Source organism: Marmota monax, unplaced genomic scaffold (assembly GCF_021218885.2).
Source record: "Marmota monax isolate L192 unplaced genomic scaffold, Marmota_monax_Labrador192_F-V1.1 WCK01_AAM20220418_F8-fsc00031, whole genome shotgun sequence".
In the NCBI taxonomy this organism is placed as follows: Eukaryota; Metazoa; Chordata; class Mammalia; order Rodentia; family Sciuridae; genus Marmota; species Marmota monax.
In genome coordinates, this window is record NW_026695197.1 from 16,001,608 (window position 1) to 16,019,159 (window position 17,552).

Sequence of the window (17,552 nt, forward strand, 5' to 3'; positions counted from 1 at the left end):
GAAACAAGGTTTCACTATGTTGTTCAGGCTTGGTCTCTAACTCCAGGGCTAAAAGGATCCTTCTGCATGAGCCTCCTAAATGCTGGAACTACAGGTGCACACCACTGTGCCTGGTGGATTCTAATAATTCCTACCAGGCAAGGAACCACCTCCCCTAACCCCAACCCTGGTGGAGATTCCTTGCCACACTGAGTCACTGGAGATGCAAGAGTATGTCAGAATCTTCAGGTGTGCTGAGACAGGATGAAAATTGAGCTCTACTAGTTAGTAGTTCTCAAACTTGAGTGAGCATCAGAACCACCAGGATCTTAAAATACAGATGGCTGGGCCTACCCCCAGAGCTGTTAATTTCCCACATATGGGTTGGCAGCAGGAATGTGCACTGCTAACAAGTTCCCAGGTGATGCTGATGCTGCTGTCCCCAGGATCATACACTGAGACCTGCTGCAATATATAATACTTAATGTAATGTTATATTTATTAAAAATATCTTCATATTATTGGTCTTTATAATTTTTGATGACTACATAGTGCTTAAATTCTTAGTAGGGTTTTTTGGGGGGATATATTCTATAAACTATATGAGTTATATTTTATAAGCCTATTTCAATAATTGTAATTTATTTAAAAACAAAACATGGCTAAGTAATAAGATTTTTCTTTCAAAATAAAGAATAAAAGCTCTTCATAAACTCATGATCAGTGATTTACACCTTCCCATTACTGTATTATAGTACACTAACTACTAGTTCTCTTCCTTCTTAGAAAACAATTCATCCTCCTTTATAATCTGTTCTCCATCCTCAGCCTCATTTTTGTGTTAAAAAAAAAAAAAGCATACTTGATTATGACAACAAGATATAGTAAGTAAAAAGATTCCCAGCTTCTGGGCAGGTCAAGGGCCATCTATCATCAGAATAATATCCTTAGACATAGATGGATCTACAGCATCCCTTGTCAGATGGGTTTACTATTCAATCAGTCTTACAGTGAAGGTCATCCTCTTTCTTAGTTAAAATTCCATCTTATAGTTCTTTAAAACAACTTTCTCTCATGTTCATAATGGTGATTAAACATCTATTTAGTGTGTGCATTATTTACTAAATGCAACTACAAAATCATTCTTCAGGGGCTGGGGATGTTGCTCAAGCGGTAGCGCACTCGCCTGGCATGCGTGTGGCCTGGGTTCGATCCTCAGCACCACATACAAACGAAGATGTTGTGTCCGCCGAAAACTAAAAAATAAATATTAAAATTCTCTCTCTCTCTCTCTCTCTCTCTCTCTTAAAAAAAAAAAAATCATTCTTCAATCTTATATTTCTCTAAAACGAATACCCTCAGCTTCCCTGGAGCTCGCTACACAAGAATGATGGGAAAGAGCAGCACTGGGCGGGGCTCACCACAGCACAAAAGGCTGCAGTATATTTACTAATCATCAAAAATAACTATAGATATGTATCAACTAAAGCACTTAGGGTGCCTTAATGATAAATATGACATTGAGAGTCAACACAAATTAAATGATGACTAACAAACAAATGAACCGAAACGATCATAAAAACCTAAGCTAAGATTATAAACCTAAACCTAGATTATAAAGTGTTTTTGTGTTTTTTTTTTTTTTTTTTTTTTTAACCAGAAACTTAGTAAGAACAACAAAAACTGTGCCAAATGCCTGACTGGTATATAAGTAACACTGCAGTACTGTTTTTTGTTAACTATTGCTTCTACTACAGACTCACACACACACTTACTGGTACTATTTTCAGACCATTTCAGGGTTTTTTTTATAATTATGATGCAGTGTCCGTTGTTACACTGCACTTTATCATCTACAGTATTGTCATTCACTTATTTGCTAAAAGAAACTAATGGCTTGAGTACCAATTCATATCTTCTTTAATAGAGCATTTAACAAGTTGTTCTAATGACACCATTCTAGAAAAATCATATACACAGAAACACCAACCAAGATCGAGCAAGACTAAGTCATTAAACTATGTACTCACCCAACATAAAGTCTAGAAAATGACTGACATATTACAGACACAATGTTTCTCTGGGTTTTAAAAGCTGTTCTATAGATATTTTCCGATCCTCTACTAACATACATAAAGAAATTATTTCCACAGCCTGCTGCTTTCCACAAGTACCACTGAGGAGGCACCCAATGTGTGCACAGCCCTCTTTGGCACACACTGTCCCTGCACAGAACCACGGGGAAGAGGCTGCTCCCCAGCAGCAGACCACTCCATGGTGTGACACACGGGTGAAGGGCTCACTTTGAAGAAGGCCTCCATGAGCATCTGATCGGGATGCAGGTCCTTCCACTGGAGTTTCTGGTATGCACTATGAAAAGCATACAGAATGAACTCTGGCATTTTGGGTGCAGTACACGCTTCACAATAATGCATCAGGTGTAACCGAAGGGCTCCTTCATCACCTGGCAACAACTTGTCTAGAATTGAAAAAGAAAATACAGCTAAGGACCTTTGGTATTTTTTTCTTCTTGTTTTTTTCCCTCTCTTTCTCACTCTCTCATGTGCCCTCTCGTGCTCTCTCTCTTTTAAACTGGGGAATGAACCCAGGGGCACTTGACCACTGAGCCTCATCCCCAGCCCATTTTATTTTTTATTTTGAGACAGGGTCTCACTAAGTTGCTGAGGCTGGTCCTGAACTTGCAATTCTCCTGCCCTAGCCTCCCCAGTCACTGGGATTCTAGGCATATGCCACTGCTTCTGGTTGGTTTTTCTTTTTTCAAAAAAAAAAAAAAAATTAGAAAACATGAATTTGAACCAAAAATCTAAAATCTAAAGTTCTCAATGTGTATCCAATTTCAAAGATTTTCATGTATAGGAGGGGGAACACTGGCAGATAATAATAAGAACTGGTATTTTAATTACTTGGGCAACATATGGCCTTTTAACTCTTACAGTCTGTTGCCCTCAGCATGTATTCATTTAGTCTCATGTATTTAGTGCCTCATTCACCTGGCACCTTGGAGGAATTCAATATTCCTCAAAAGAAATGTTCCACACATTTCTCAGAACATAGAAAAAAACACATACAAATGACCAGTAGCTCATATCATTTATCATTATAGAAATGCAATGAAACCATTAAATCCACAAGGAAACATCACATCACACCTGTTAGATTGCCTTTTATTAAAAAGACAGAAGATGAGTGCTGGAGAGGATATAGAGAAAGAAGCTCCTATAAATAGTTGGTGGGAATGTAAATTAGTACAACCATTAAGGAGAAAGATGGGGGAGGTCTTCAAAATACTAGCAACAGGCAACATCTGAAGAGGGGATGGCTGCAAATTTTCCAGCAAATGACAAACTCAGAGCAACCTCACACAAAAAGAAGTCACAAACTTAACATTACATAATAGTTATTAGTGGCCTTTCTTCAGTCCCAGCTGACTGCCCATCAATTAAAATAAAATACAATAAGAAGGCAGAGGCAAAAGCATGACTGAATAACTTGGGGAAAAAGTGAGCCCTAACCAGACATCCAGGCTCCCTCCCTACCTTTAAAACTCTCATGCAGTAAATCCACACAGTCAGCGAACAACTGCACAATGTCTGAGGCCACCACAGCATCACTCTCCAGCCAAGGGTAATGTCGCTGTTGGGTGCTTTAAAGAAAAGAAACACAAGCTTAGGAATGAAAGTGCCCTTGATCAAATTACCCTAATTCCCAGAGTCTAGGGTTGGCCAGGTCCTAGAAAATCTTGCATTACATACCCCTAACACATATCTCGACCACTTCAATGGCTGTGAATTCCTGGCAGCAAATTGTAGAGAGTAACATCAACCACATAAGTTTACTTTCTCTCCTTCCGACCTTTTATTCTGGTACAATTAAAAGTTCAGAAGTTGCTATCTAATCCTTAAATTAATATCTTTTTGCATCTAATTTATACCCTTGAATATCTCAGTTACATTTCAAACAGTTTAGAAAAATACCTTAAGGTGCGTTTCAACAAAAAATTTTCTCTACCTGAAGCATGAAAAAATAAAGTAAAATCCATGTAACAAAAAGATGGCCAAAAATTAACAGACAGGAATGGCCAAAGAATTCTTTAGATGAAAATTTTAAATTTTGAATCTGGTCCAGAAAGTTAATTATCAAAATAAATTCTATTAATTCATCTCAAAGATAAAACAGGCAGCCTTTCACTATAGCCAGTCTATGTACAGTCAATACAAAATCCTGAAGCTTTCACATCAGTCAAGGAGAAAATCTAGAATCTTTCATGTTTCCCCTAAAGGGCTCTTGAAGCAGCACTGGAAATAGGAGTCAAGGACCTGAGTTCCAGCTCCAACTTTAACACAACCAACTGACAGGAGACCTGAGTTAAAACATTCAGGTTCTGAGCCTCAAGATCAAATTAATGCTTCAAAAGGGGGAAGAAACACACACACACACACACACACACACACACACACCCCACTCATCACTGTATTTGGACAGCTATATAACTCTAAGTACTTTTAATAATCATGAAATAATGCTTTCACATCTAACAGCAGATTTCCATGTTTTAAAGGATAATTCTACCCAATAATTTAATAATCAACTTAGTTCCAAAAAAATAACTCAGGTAGTAAAGAAAATTAAGGAAGTCCCATCTTTTGTAGTGCTGTTATCAAAACCTAAGAGGAACCTCAGGAGAACAGCATCTTTTTATTTTTAAATCAAGTACCAAAATGCATTCAACTTCTTTATTGTAGAAAACTGGAAATGATTTTCCTACTCTGTTCCAAAATTAATATCAAGACAACATCTCTAATCACACAGACTAATAATTCCATAAACTTTTAAGTCTTAAGTTTTATTTTTAAAAATTCTAAATTTAAATATAGCCCAATACTTCAATCATCACCTTTATCAAAACCTTTAATTACTTACTGTAAGTAAATAAGTCCCCCCAAATTTTGAATATCTGAAAAAGTATTTACCTTTCACTGTCCTCTAAAACCAAGATCCATGGCTTAAAGAGCTGGATGGTTACTGAATGTAGGGATCTCAGCACTGAAACTGCAAACATTTAGGAGATAATGCTTTGTCAATACCATTGGTAACATTTTATAGAAAATCTAGATCTTAGTATATGTACACTCAATAAGCCTATGTTGATATATAAGCATGTTAGTATAACTAAATATGTTTGATACGTTTGCTTCGTTTATTGCAATGAATTTGAGTTGAAGACTTTTTTTATTATAACACAATGTCATGGCTAATTTTAAAACATACATTTTTTTCCAGGACAAATACTTAATATTCAGAATCTGTCCTTAGCTACATAAATTATAGAAAGAAGGAAGTAGAGATAGAAACCCATCTCTTTGCACCACACCCTGCAAAGGATTAGAGATGAGCTACAGTAAGCCACCTATATTCAATGTGTAATGAATACAGCATGACACAGATATAGGGTGCACTTGGACTATATAATTTCTATCTCCTCTCCTTGACAGTCGATATAAATCTCCTAATGTAGCTATTCAAATGTCTTCTAATGGAAGGGCAGAACATCTTACTCCACATTGCACTAAAGACATGTTACCTGTTTTGCTGCTGGCAGATGGGTCTTGGGCCAAGGAGGCCATTTCTGAGTCAATCAGCCTTTTCACAAGATAGCCCAAAAGTGTCTTCACATCAGCCATGTACGGATTCCATTTTGAAAATAAACCAAAGCTTTTAAAGTCCAACTTGGATAACCGAAGCTTATAAAAAAAGTCTGAAAGCCACTGTATGGTCTCCACTACCTGGAAAAAAAAAAAAAAGACCAATCGAAATGCTTACGAAATATCTGCTTTTAAGAGTATTATATGTCTAACTGGGATAAGCACACTGGAGGTCTTTGACTTTTTAACAGAGTTTCAAAGAGACAGAAAACATGAAAATAAATCAGTGGGTTTCAAATTCATTCTCTAAAGTAAAATAACCTTCTTTCAAATAAATTCTTACATGAACCCATATGCAATAAAACTGGTAAAACCCAAGACTGTGAGACACTGTATGAAAACCCACCCAGTGGCCTCAGGGTTGAGTCAGATGGGCTAAGGCAGGTAGGAAAGCACCTGGCCTCATCTGGAACAGACAGAAATTGGACTCAGAAGTATGACATAAAAAACATGCAGACAAAGGGGACAAGAAGGTAGTAAAGGAACAACAAAGAAAAACATTGCGTTCTGAAAGATAGAGCACAAAAGCCAGCTTTTTAGATGTTATCCAAAAGCATCTTGGATACTTTTAAATATGCTCCAATTATTTAAAAAAAAAAAAAAAAACAGCAAGGGAAATGAAAAAGAAATACACAAACACCTCAGCCACCAAAAGCTACACACCTGCTTGTCTGACAAGAGAACATTCGAAGAGCTGTGCAGCACAGTGCCCTCAGCAGAAGCTGCCCCCTGATGGCAGCTCGGGGCAGTGCAGCCCAGGGCTCGCAGAGTGGCTTTCCAACACTCAGGGCTCAGCAACTGCTCTGAAGAGCCTGGGGAGCAGACAGAGAGAACAAGTCAGTATCCTTCCAAAACTCACTTTTCACCTTTAATCAAAGAATACATGATTAGAGGTTTTCAATTTAACCAAAGCAATAATAATTAAATAAAAATCCAAACGAAATCATAGGAATATCTGAGATAAAGAGACCAAAGTAAAGAAAATTTACTGAAAAAACTGATAGCTAAACATTCAACTTTCCTTGTTCCTGGTAACCCAGATAGAAGTGAGTTCTGCAAAGCTATTAGAGCTGGAATGAGATGGGAATCCCAGCCTACAACCCAGCTGGAGAATGGTAAAGGTTCCACTGTCCTGGCCGGAGGGTGACAGCTATCTATGGGTGTGAAACAAACAATAGTGACAGGACAAGGGTCACTGGATGCAGAATGCAACTCCAGAATCTAGCCTCCTGGGAAAGAGTCCATCCAGCGCTAAAATTCTACTCCTACAATGGGTAAAACCTAAACCAAGACCTAAAGGCAGCACATGGAGAACACCAGCCAGTATTCCCAACTAGTTCCCATTCTACTACCTACATTCCCATCCCACAGGACAGAACAATACCTCCCTAACCCTAACCCTAATCAAACAGGTTCATGGAAGTTCACAGGAAAGTCTGAGGGGAAAGATGAGAGGTTGGCTGCAATATGTGAAGTGGGGGCACCAAGGGGACAGCAAGGTACCCCAGGGTTCCTATAGTCTGGATCCTAGGACAGAGGCCTGGAATCAATGTACTGGTATGAGAGTTGTGCAGACCTAGAAGACGGCAATAAAGCCATGAATAGCTCATCTATGAAGAATGAACAGGTAGAAGGGCAAAGGCTGGAACCCTGGGAATACTGCTCTGGCAGCAGGGGAGGGAAAGAAAATTAGGAGGTCATAGGTCATGGAATCAGAGTAATTCAGTTAAAGGTAAGTAGAAATTCATGATAAGTAGAAATTTTCTGCTAAATATGAGTCAGTGGTAGCCTGTATAGGTCACAATCTCTTTGAGAGGTTTCAGGGGAAAACCCAGAATACATACTTGATCAAATTTTGAAATGTATAATAAATATTAGCTATGTACATATTCATTAAAATTTGTACAAATGTATTTCCATTCACCATCCACTCTGCAACTTGCCTCTCTAGCTTAGTGCTTTGAAAATGAGAGATTATATATTTAAGGATCTTTCAAAACAATGAATCATTACAATGAATCAATACAATGAATCATTAACTTGTCCATTAAACAAATTCTATTAAGCAATACAAAGATTTGGTAAAGAGCAAAACTAAGTTTTGCCTTATATTTATAAATATAGTATGCCATATGAATGAAAAATAATGTTATCTCATTGACTGAAGTTCAATAAAATTACTGCCTAGTGAAATTTCAAAATAAAAAAGCCTAGACCTTTTATTTTAAAAGTATTTTGTTTCAGTTGTAGTTGGGCACAATACCTTTATTTTATTTTTATGTGGTGCTAAGGATTGAACCCAGCGCCTTGCACGTGCTAGGCAAGCGCTCCACCACTGGGCCATAACCCCAGCCCAAGCCTAGACCCTTTTATTTTTCCTTTAATCTCTAACACTTCTCTGGAAAATTACAGGAAAGAGACGATAGAAATGGTGGGAATGTGGCAAATTTAATGTTGTTCTTTTCCTTGGCAAATATAAGTACAGCCTGCCATTCAAGAACAGAAGGCAGGAGTAAAAAATAAGTCAAAATAATAGGTGGGGTGGGATGACCCAAAATGTATCCACCACTTGGAAACACAGAGAAACCAAATAGCATATGAAACACATGCTCCCTTCCTTGCCAAATTTGTTGTCTGCAGAGTAAGCAGCTCCTCTCCCACTTCACCCTACCTCAAGAGCAGCAAAGTCAAGGTAAGAAGTTACTGTGTAACTGGGGACACCAATACCAAAGCCTGAGAGCTGCCTTGCCCAGGCTGGGCCCATTCTAGCGTTCAGGACAGTGGCTGATCATTCTTACAGATACCAACTTTGGGCACTGTTAGTTGAGTGCTTTCAGTGATGATTAGTAATTTTCAAATTCTATGTTTACATTATTCTTACATTTCTGGATGCTACCTGGTAAATGTGGCATTAAATATATGCAGAGATCTAGTTAATCACAATTAAATGAAGATACTTACTTTGCATCAGCAGCCTGAGAACATCACTGTACTGGTCAGGGAACTGGTAGAGAAGAAGGTAAGTCCAGTGCTTACAGAAAAGATTAAATGGCATCAAAATATCTTCATCTGGTTCAAGGCCCCAGGCAGTAAGTGCCAAATGAATGGACTCCAGAAGCCTGGTACGATCAGACAGAGGAGGTTTAGTGGCGTTTAACCATTGCTTAAGATCGAACTAAAAAGAAAAAGAAACAAGAAGCAGATTTATTTACACTAGAAAATTAAATGAAGTACAGAGAGGTCTTTACAAATTTAGTTTAAAAGTCACATTTATCTTTTTATAAAAATAGAAAATAAATGTACACACAGGCAAATGAAAGAATGTATAAGAAGTTCACTCACTGGTACCATTATGCAACCATCTCTACCTTGCTCTGAGATTTCAGAGGCAGACTTTTCTTAACAACAGGCTTTTTTGTAATATGAATATCTTCTTGACCATTATTATTTATAATTTTATTTTGTTCCTGAAAAATCCACACATTTCCATCTGACTTTATTATAGTAAGGTTCCTCCCTAAGACCTGGATCAAAAGTTCTCCTTCACTGGTTCCAGTACCACAGCCAAGCAGTCACTTTATGGAACTGTCTTAACAGCCATGTTTCTGAGCTCTATGTTACCTACCTCAGTGAATAAAAATTCAGACTGTTGGTACTACCTTCCAGAATCCCACACTTAAAAACATGTTCTCCTCTACTATAGATTGAGATCAGTCTCTGGGCTCTAAAAAATGCCAAGTTTTACTGCTTCACAAATGTCAGAGAATTGTACAAATGAAGGCAAAATAGGTGAAGCTCTGAAATTCTCGACTAGTTAAGTAAATTCGTCCATTAGTCTCACAGAATAAATAGTCTATTCCAAATGAGGACAAAGAAAATTTGTTTAGAGCTGAATTATTCTAAATACAAGAGACTTCACATATTACAACTCACTTATCAAATACAATTTAGGCTCAAATTCAGGAAAATTTAAAAAGAGGATCTATTAAACTACCATTATGAATATTTTCAAAACTATACTGTTTTAAAAAAGGGCTTGGGAAGGAGAGTCTTTTAATACTATGTGGAATGAGAGTCCTACATAACACAACCAGTGTGCCGTTCCCCAAAGAGAAACTCATGGGGTCAGATTGCTCAAAGGGGCTCTTATCCTCTGGTCACCGAGATCAAACCTCCAGAGGTCCTTCCATTTCTATGGACTGGGAAGCAATGATCACTTCTCAGTTTCACAGTATCAGGAATGAATCACCTCGCACCTTGGTTAGCAGCATGAAAATCATATCACTGTTGTCCTCACTCAGAAACTTCACCACTTTCTCATACAGTTGTATGAATTCTGCAGGCGCAGCATTGGGAGTGAAGAAAGGCGACAGAAGAGAACAGAGCCTTCTATTCTTCAGAATGGTCTGAAGTACCTTTTTGCATTCTGATGTAGTACCACTGATGAACACCTTAAAAAAACAACAAGAAAAATGTCATCAAATCCTCCCCTCCCCCACTTTTATTTAAGCAACCAACTTTTAAGGGGTATTAAATAAGGCAAAAATAATTTTACAAAATGAAAAAGGTATCTAAAATCAACAGAGATAAGCCTATCATTTCCAATGGAGTTGATACTGGGGTATCTGTACCCAAAAGTCTGTAATGTGCCTAGTGTTGTTACTAAAGAATCCATGGTGGCACAACATAAAGAAAATAAAATTTTAGGTTATAGATTTTATTGAGATATTCCTTTAATACATTTAAAAAATTAACTTTCACAAAATATAATCAAGATAAAAGTAATCTCAGGGTCAAAAAGGCTTTGATGAGGCAGAAATTTTTTTTTTATTGGTTGTTTAAAACATTACAAAGCTCTTGACATATCATATTTCATACATTAGATTCAAGTGGGTTATGAACTCCCATTTTTACCCCAAATACAGATTGCAGAATCACATCGGTTACACATCCACATTTTTACATGATGCCATATTAGTGACTGTTGTATTCTGCTACCTTTCCTATCCTCTACTATCCCCCCTCCCCTCCCCTCCCATCTTCTCTCTCTACCTCATCTACTGTAATTCATTTCTCTCCTTGTTTTTATTCCCATTCCCCTCACAACCTCTTATATGTAATTTTGTATAACAATGAGGGTCTCCTTCCATTTCCATGCAATTTCCCTTTTCTCTCCCTTTCCCTCCCACCTCATGTCTCTGTTTAATGTTAATCTTTTCCCCCGGCTCTTCCGATGAGGCAGAAATTTTAAAAAAGACTGATAAGTCTGAACAGATATACGCAAACATTAATTTCTATAAGGCAAAAGGAATTATAAAATGAAAGAAAAATAACAAATTAGAAAAACATATTTGTAACACATTCCAGACATCAGGCTAATAGTTTGAGGAACTCTTTCAAAGAATCAAAAAGCAAGAAATTGGGGCTTCAGATATGGCTCAGGAATAAAGTACTTGCCTGGCATGCATGAGGCCCTGGGTTCAATCCCCAGGACCACAAAACGGTGGGGGCGGGGGCGGGGGCGGAGGGAGGTAGCAAGATATTCCAACAGAAAATGTGCCAGAGGGAAGTGTTTACTAATCCAAGCCTAGAGAAGGTGTCTCCATGGAGAGTGGAGGAACTCAGGGAGTTGTCTCTCTGCACCCTCTGTATCTGAGATCACTTTTGGTGTCTGTGGCTGTTGCTCTCTCCCACACCCTTTCCTGCTGATCTCTAATTGTCCTAACTAATTTCATTAATTGTACAATCAATGACTCAGAGAGAATGTATATTTTTGTTAGCTAGTGTCAAATTACTTTTCAAAATTATTAAATAAATTATATATTCAAGTAATAAAATAAGAGAAAATTTAAAAAAATTAAAAATTAAAAAAAAGAAAATGTGCCAATGACAACAGCTAGCAATTCACTATATATGTTTCTCATATATACATATATATACACATACATATAAATAATACACATATATAACATAACTTTAAAGTACTTCAAGAATTATAAGTTTTGAAAATGATATACCACTTCCCTTATCAGATTATCAATACTTATAAAAGAATGATAATTCCTAACATTGTTTAAGATACAGAGAATAAACTTCAACATTGCTAAACAATAGTGTAAATAAGTGCAAACTTCCCAGATCAATGAAGTAAGAACATTAAATGCTACACAATACATGTCAAATATATAATATACATCAAATCCTTCTGATATAGCAATCATACTTTGAGGAAATTATTCTAAAGAAAATAGTTCCAGAAGTCACAAAGATATATGAGACTATTTATGTCAACCTTATTGTAGCAAAACAAATCACCTAAATATCCATCTAGAACATTAGCTCAACACATTATAATACATCTGTATCATAAAACACTATGCAGACATTCAAATTCTATGTGATGATACAGGTCTATATTTATTAACATGGAATAATATCTAAAAATATGTTGAAATGAAAAGAAATTACAAAATAGTATGTGTCCCTTTGTAAGTGTGTATCTCTACATACACCTATATAGGTAGAAATGACATACTGTGTTTACATATACACAAGACAAACTATAATGAAACTTTCGATATGCAACTAGTTCCAGCTGATCAGGATTATGAGAAATTTTTCTTCTTTATACTTTCTATACTGTCTATATGGCTTACCATAAGCATACAATTACTTGAAGATCAGGGGAAAAAACTTAGAAAAAAATGGATTGTAATATCTATTCTATGTCACTTCCTTGTAAGTATCCAATAAAGAAGTAATCATTCAATTAAATTTCAATGAGAGTACATGGTTTATCAAATAGTGGCTTTCCTTTCTTTTATGACACATTTTCACAAATCTGCATGGATACTTTGCCCTAGCCTTTTTAAACATCCATATATTTAACTGTAAGCCAAATAGATAGATAAATAGTGGCCAAAACAGCAACTGGGAGGCAGCTGTGGTGAGGTGGAGCGAGTACTGACACTGTCAGAAGCCTTAGGATCCCATCAGCCTCAGCACTCCAGATGCATTCTTTAGGCCAGTCACTTAGCCTTTTAGAGTCTAGTTTTCTCATCTTTAGGACAGGAATGAAATCAATCACACAAAGTCACCTTGATGATAAAATAAAATAATGAACTAGACAGTATTTTACAAACAATAAAGAGCTTCAGTAATATTACTGCTAATATCAATAACACAGAATCTGATTCTCTAGACTTTCAAACATGAATAATTTAATCTCTTATTTGCCAACAATTCTTTTTTTAAAAAAATATTTTTAGTTGTAAATGGACACAATACCTTTATTTATTTACTTACTTACTTTCTTACTTACTTATTTATGTAGGTGTTATGGATCAAACCCAGTGCCTCATCCATGTGAGGCAAGGGCTCTACTACTAAGCTACAACCCCAGCCCCTTATTTACCAATAATTCTAATCACATTTTGGAGGCCAACATCCCCAAAGGGTTTCTGAATCAGGTAAGAATGAACCTGCAATAAAGTCTGAAGCTGATGATAACCGTATGCAATGAAGACACTGCAGGCACTCAGTTTATCTGAACAAGGCAAATAACATAGTAACCTTACCTGTCCCAAGATCTCAATGCATGAAGTGAAGAATTGTCTTGTAGGGGGGTGGCGCTGCGTCTCATCGCTCACATAATCCACAACAGTAAAGAAAAGGCTAATGCCAACCTTCTGAAATCCAGGTGTTGGCTGCAACTTGTAGGCATTCACTAAGGTCCTGTGGGAAAACATGCACACAGTTCTGGTCTATAATAATTGAATCTGTATTTGCCAGTATTTCTTTCATATTCTACATTTATCTGACAATATTCATCACAGTCCTGAGAGCCTCACGCAAATGCCACTTTGGAAACATTTCATGTGATAAATGTGTTACATACACCTTTACCCAATTCAACTTTAAAACACAGCTATGACTTTATGCTTCCCAGGGAAAACAAAGATCAGCTGCATTATAAGGACCAATTAACATTCTCACACTCACTAAAATTGGTCATATTGTGTGCATAAAATAACTTTTTTGCATTCCTTATATAACACATATTTTAAATACCAGAACCCTGGTTTCCCTAAATTTTAGAATCCAAGCACAGACTGAGGTGGAAGAAAAGATTTTGGTATACAATAAGACCTAAAATAAAGATGTTCCTTCTAATTCCCACACTTTTTTTAGTGCCTACCCAGTGACAAAAATATCAACTTCTGCTTCACCTGATATCCTCCTCTTTCCCAGGTCCCCAAACACACTCCACCCCAATCTACTAAGGAGAGTGTCTACTGCTACCAAATGTGGAGTCACATGAAAGTAAAAGACAGAGAGTCAACCTCCCCTGTCCCAAGCTATGTCCTGGTGGCTTTGGGAAAAAAAGAAGATGGTGGAAGAAACTCAAGAGTTCCAAGAGAAAAACTACACGACCACTCAATTTAATAGCTACACTTGAGAGCCCTAATTCCCCTAAGCAATTACACAGGAAACTATTCAAAAACCTGAGATGACAATGGTGACTTACTGGGTAAAGATGACTTTGATATCAAACTTAAGCACTAAGTTCCTCCATCATTAAATTTCAATGCACATCTCATAATTCAGGGGTCTGCTAACTCTTTCTACCTAGGGCCAGATAGTAAATATTTTATGCTTTCTGGGCCTTAAAGTCTATCTGTTGCAGCTCAAAAGACATAGATATTACAAATAATGTAGACAGCTGTGTTCCAATAAAATTTTTATTTATAAAAATAGGCATGAGATCAGATTTGGCCCAAAGGCCACAGTTTGCTAATTTTTCTATTAACTTAATCACTGGGGTGTCTAAGGTAGTAGGTGGGTGTAATATGTATAATTACTATTAATAAGAACAAAACAGTATTTTAAATTTTGAGGTTGCCAGAACTTACGTAATTAGGTTCTCTGCATGTACAGCAGCTTCCACAATACTCAGTGCAGGTGGTTTAGCAGCTTCTGCTTGCAACTGTTTCACTTCTTTTCGCAAAATGTGAAGCTGTTGGCTTACTGCTTCATTCTTATACATGCCTTCAAACTAACAAAAATTAAAGCAGTCAATGGACTTCTTTTCCCCTATGTGCTTCTAGAACATATATTTTACTATAAATACATTGGCATATGATGAAGAGAGTATTATTACAATTAATACTATAATTTAACACAAAACACTCAGTTGATCCTGAAAAGGATGAGAAAAAAATCTGTCAAAAAACTTAACCCTGACAGGCTGGGCAAAGTGGCTCGGGAGGCTGAGACAGGAGGATTGTGAGTTCAAAGCCAGCCTCAGCAAAAGTGGAGGCACTAAGCAATTCAATGAGACCCTATCTCTAAATAAAATACAAAATAGGGCTGGGGATGTGGCTCAGTGGTCAATGCCCCGAGTTCAATTCCTGGTTACCCCCCCCTCAAAAAAAACCCACAGGGTTAAGGCAGGGGTTGGGCACAGTGAGGTGTGATCAACAGAGGAGACCTCAATGTGCAAAGGGTTTGGATGTAGCTCATTGGTACAGTTTTTGCCTAGCATGCATGAGGCCCTGAGTTCAATTCCTAGTACCACCAAAAACAAACAAAAAACTATTCAAGATTCTCAGATTTTCTATGAAGAATCAAACTTAAATTATTTTCTTCTAAAAAAAAAAAGTCAAAATTTTTATTTTATGATTTAGATATAAAGTGTCCCACAAAAGCTCATGTGAGACAATGCATGAAAGTTTAGAGGTGAAATGATAGGGCGATAAGAGTTTTAAACTAATCAGTGCATCAATCACTGATAGTAATTTAGTGGTTGGTAACTGTAGGCAAATAGGGTGGGTCATTGGGAGGGGGCATGTCTTCGGGTTGTATACTTTGTTCTTGGTGAGAGAAGTCTCTCTCTGAATCCTGGTGCAATGTCCTGAGCTGCTTTCCTCTGCCACACCCTTCTGCCAGGATGTTCTACCACACCTCAGGCATAAAGCAATGGAGTCAGTCATCTATGGACTGAGACCTCTGAAACCATGAGCCCCTAAATAAACTTTTCCTCCTCTAATAGTTCTTGTTGGGTCTTTTGGTTACAGCAGCAAAAAAACTGACTAAAACAATATCTATATAAATGATTACCTTATAAGTTGATATGATCTTGAATTAATTTATCAATGGTTTAAAGTCTTTTGTAGGTTACATTCTATTTCACTTATGTTTTGACTGCTCAAATCCTCAACAGAAACAGTCTCAATGCTTCCACCACTGAGGCTTTCCCTGTGGCACATGGAGTTCTCCTCTGTTGATCACACCCCACTGCACGGCCTCCCCTGTCCCCGCCTTAACCTGTGTTCTCTCCACCCAGCACACACACACACAATTCAACTTCAAACATGTGTGCCCAGCATAAAAACAGGAATGACACAGATGCTGTTAACAAAACAACTGCCATTTTTGAAGGAAATATATATAATTACTGAACAACAAAATAAGGTAAAATATGGAAAGGTGTCCAAATCAATTGCATGCCAAAGAAGGAACAACAGGCCAATTCAGTGATTCCTGAAAGCTTGTCTCTGATAAAATTTATACTGATTCTCAGTGAAGAAAAACTAAATTTATTTCAATTTAGTCTAAAGACTGTTTTTTAAGATTATGTCTTTCCTACTTGAAGGAGGTATCGCCACACTTTCTCTAACTGATGGTGAGCCTCATGATGATTGGTTGTGTTTGTGCATTTGTCATTTCCTTTTGTGGATGTGGATAGACACAGAGGACATCTTAGGCCCACATGGCACACAAAGACAGAACCACTGTGGGTCTTCTTCCTGATGTGGTAGCTTCTGTCTTAGAGATTACTGATAGCAAGATGTCATGAGGAAATGCCAAAACTGGGCACACTGCCCCAAGTTCAAAGACATAGTTGTTATGCCACATGGCCAGCTCAAAGATATTGGCCTATCTGGACTACAAAGGGAATTACGTTATGTTCTTCTATATTCCTCTTGATTTCATCTTTAAGAATCCAACAGGGATCCCTGCTTTCAGTGATAGAGTTTAGAATTTTAAGACACTCAACTGCCAAGTGGTTGCTTCTGTGGATTCTCACTTCTGTTATCTGGTGTGAATCAACACACCCAAGAAACAAAGAAGACTGCGACCCATGAACATTCCCTTGGTATCACACCCCAAGCATATCATTGCTCAGAAATATGGGGTCTCAAAGGCTGAGGAAGGCATCTCATCCAGGGGCCTCTTTATCATTAGTGATAAATATATCCCTCAACTGTAGGTGACCTTCCTACTGGCTGCTCTGTGCATGAGACTCAGACTAGTGGAAGCCTCCCAGTTCACTGACAAACATGAGGAAGTGTGTCCAGCTGGCTGGAAGCCTGGCAAGTGATACCAACAGGCCTGGTGTCCAAGAGAGCAAAGAATGTTGAACAGTGGGCCATTTTAGTGCCAGGCTGCCATGGACAGCCACGAGAACAAAATATCTTTTTTTATTTTTTATCTACTAAATTTTAACTTAGGGGGAAAAAAAAGAGCCATTGTGATGGTGACAGTTGTGAAGGTTGAGGGAAACAAAGGGACAAAAAGGAGAAGCCATGGGCTACAGCCAGGGGTTGAGGCTGAAGAATGCAACAGAGTCAGACCAGGGAGCAGGAGGAGCTGTCCTGGGGAGGCCCTGAATAGCAGCTACCAGGAGGTTTGAACTTATATTATATGCACAGCAGAGAACGCTGAAGAGCCGGAATATTCAGAATGCAGGAGTTTAAAATCCTCATTCTCCTCTGATGGTCTTCCAAACACGTGGGTGAGCAGTGGGTTTACATTTTCTCTATACACAGCTACCCAAACCTAGTATTC

General features: G+C 37.6%; 1 protein-coding gene and 1 pseudogene across 1 annotated transcript in view; one reads left to right on the forward strand and one right to left on the reverse strand.

The window, feature by feature from the left end:
* The window catches only part of Epg5 (ectopic P-granules 5 autophagy tethering factor), a 101,999-nt gene that overhangs the window by 17,715 nt on the left and 66,732 nt on the right, over positions 1 to 17,552 (reverse strand). Inside the window, exons 28-36 of the mRNA XM_046428317.2 lie at positions 14,615 to 14,757; positions 13,280 to 13,436; positions 9,959 to 10,153; positions 8,664 to 8,877; positions 6,366 to 6,514; positions 5,582 to 5,783; positions 4,971 to 5,049; positions 3,537 to 3,643; positions 2,283 to 2,458 (exon numbers count right to left, since the gene is read on the reverse strand). Of these exons, the coding sequence (XP_046284273.1) occupies positions 2,283 to 2,458; positions 3,537 to 3,643; positions 4,971 to 5,049; positions 5,582 to 5,783; positions 6,366 to 6,514; positions 8,664 to 8,877; positions 9,959 to 10,153; positions 13,280 to 13,436; positions 14,615 to 14,757 (1,422 nt within the window). The remainder of the gene's footprint in view (positions 1 to 2,282; positions 2,459 to 3,536; positions 3,644 to 4,970; positions 5,050 to 5,581; positions 5,784 to 6,365; positions 6,515 to 8,663; positions 8,878 to 9,958; positions 10,154 to 13,279; positions 13,437 to 14,614; positions 14,758 to 17,552) is intronic.
* LOC124081917 (peroxiredoxin-1-like) lies at positions 16,552 to 17,125 on the forward strand (annotated as a pseudogene).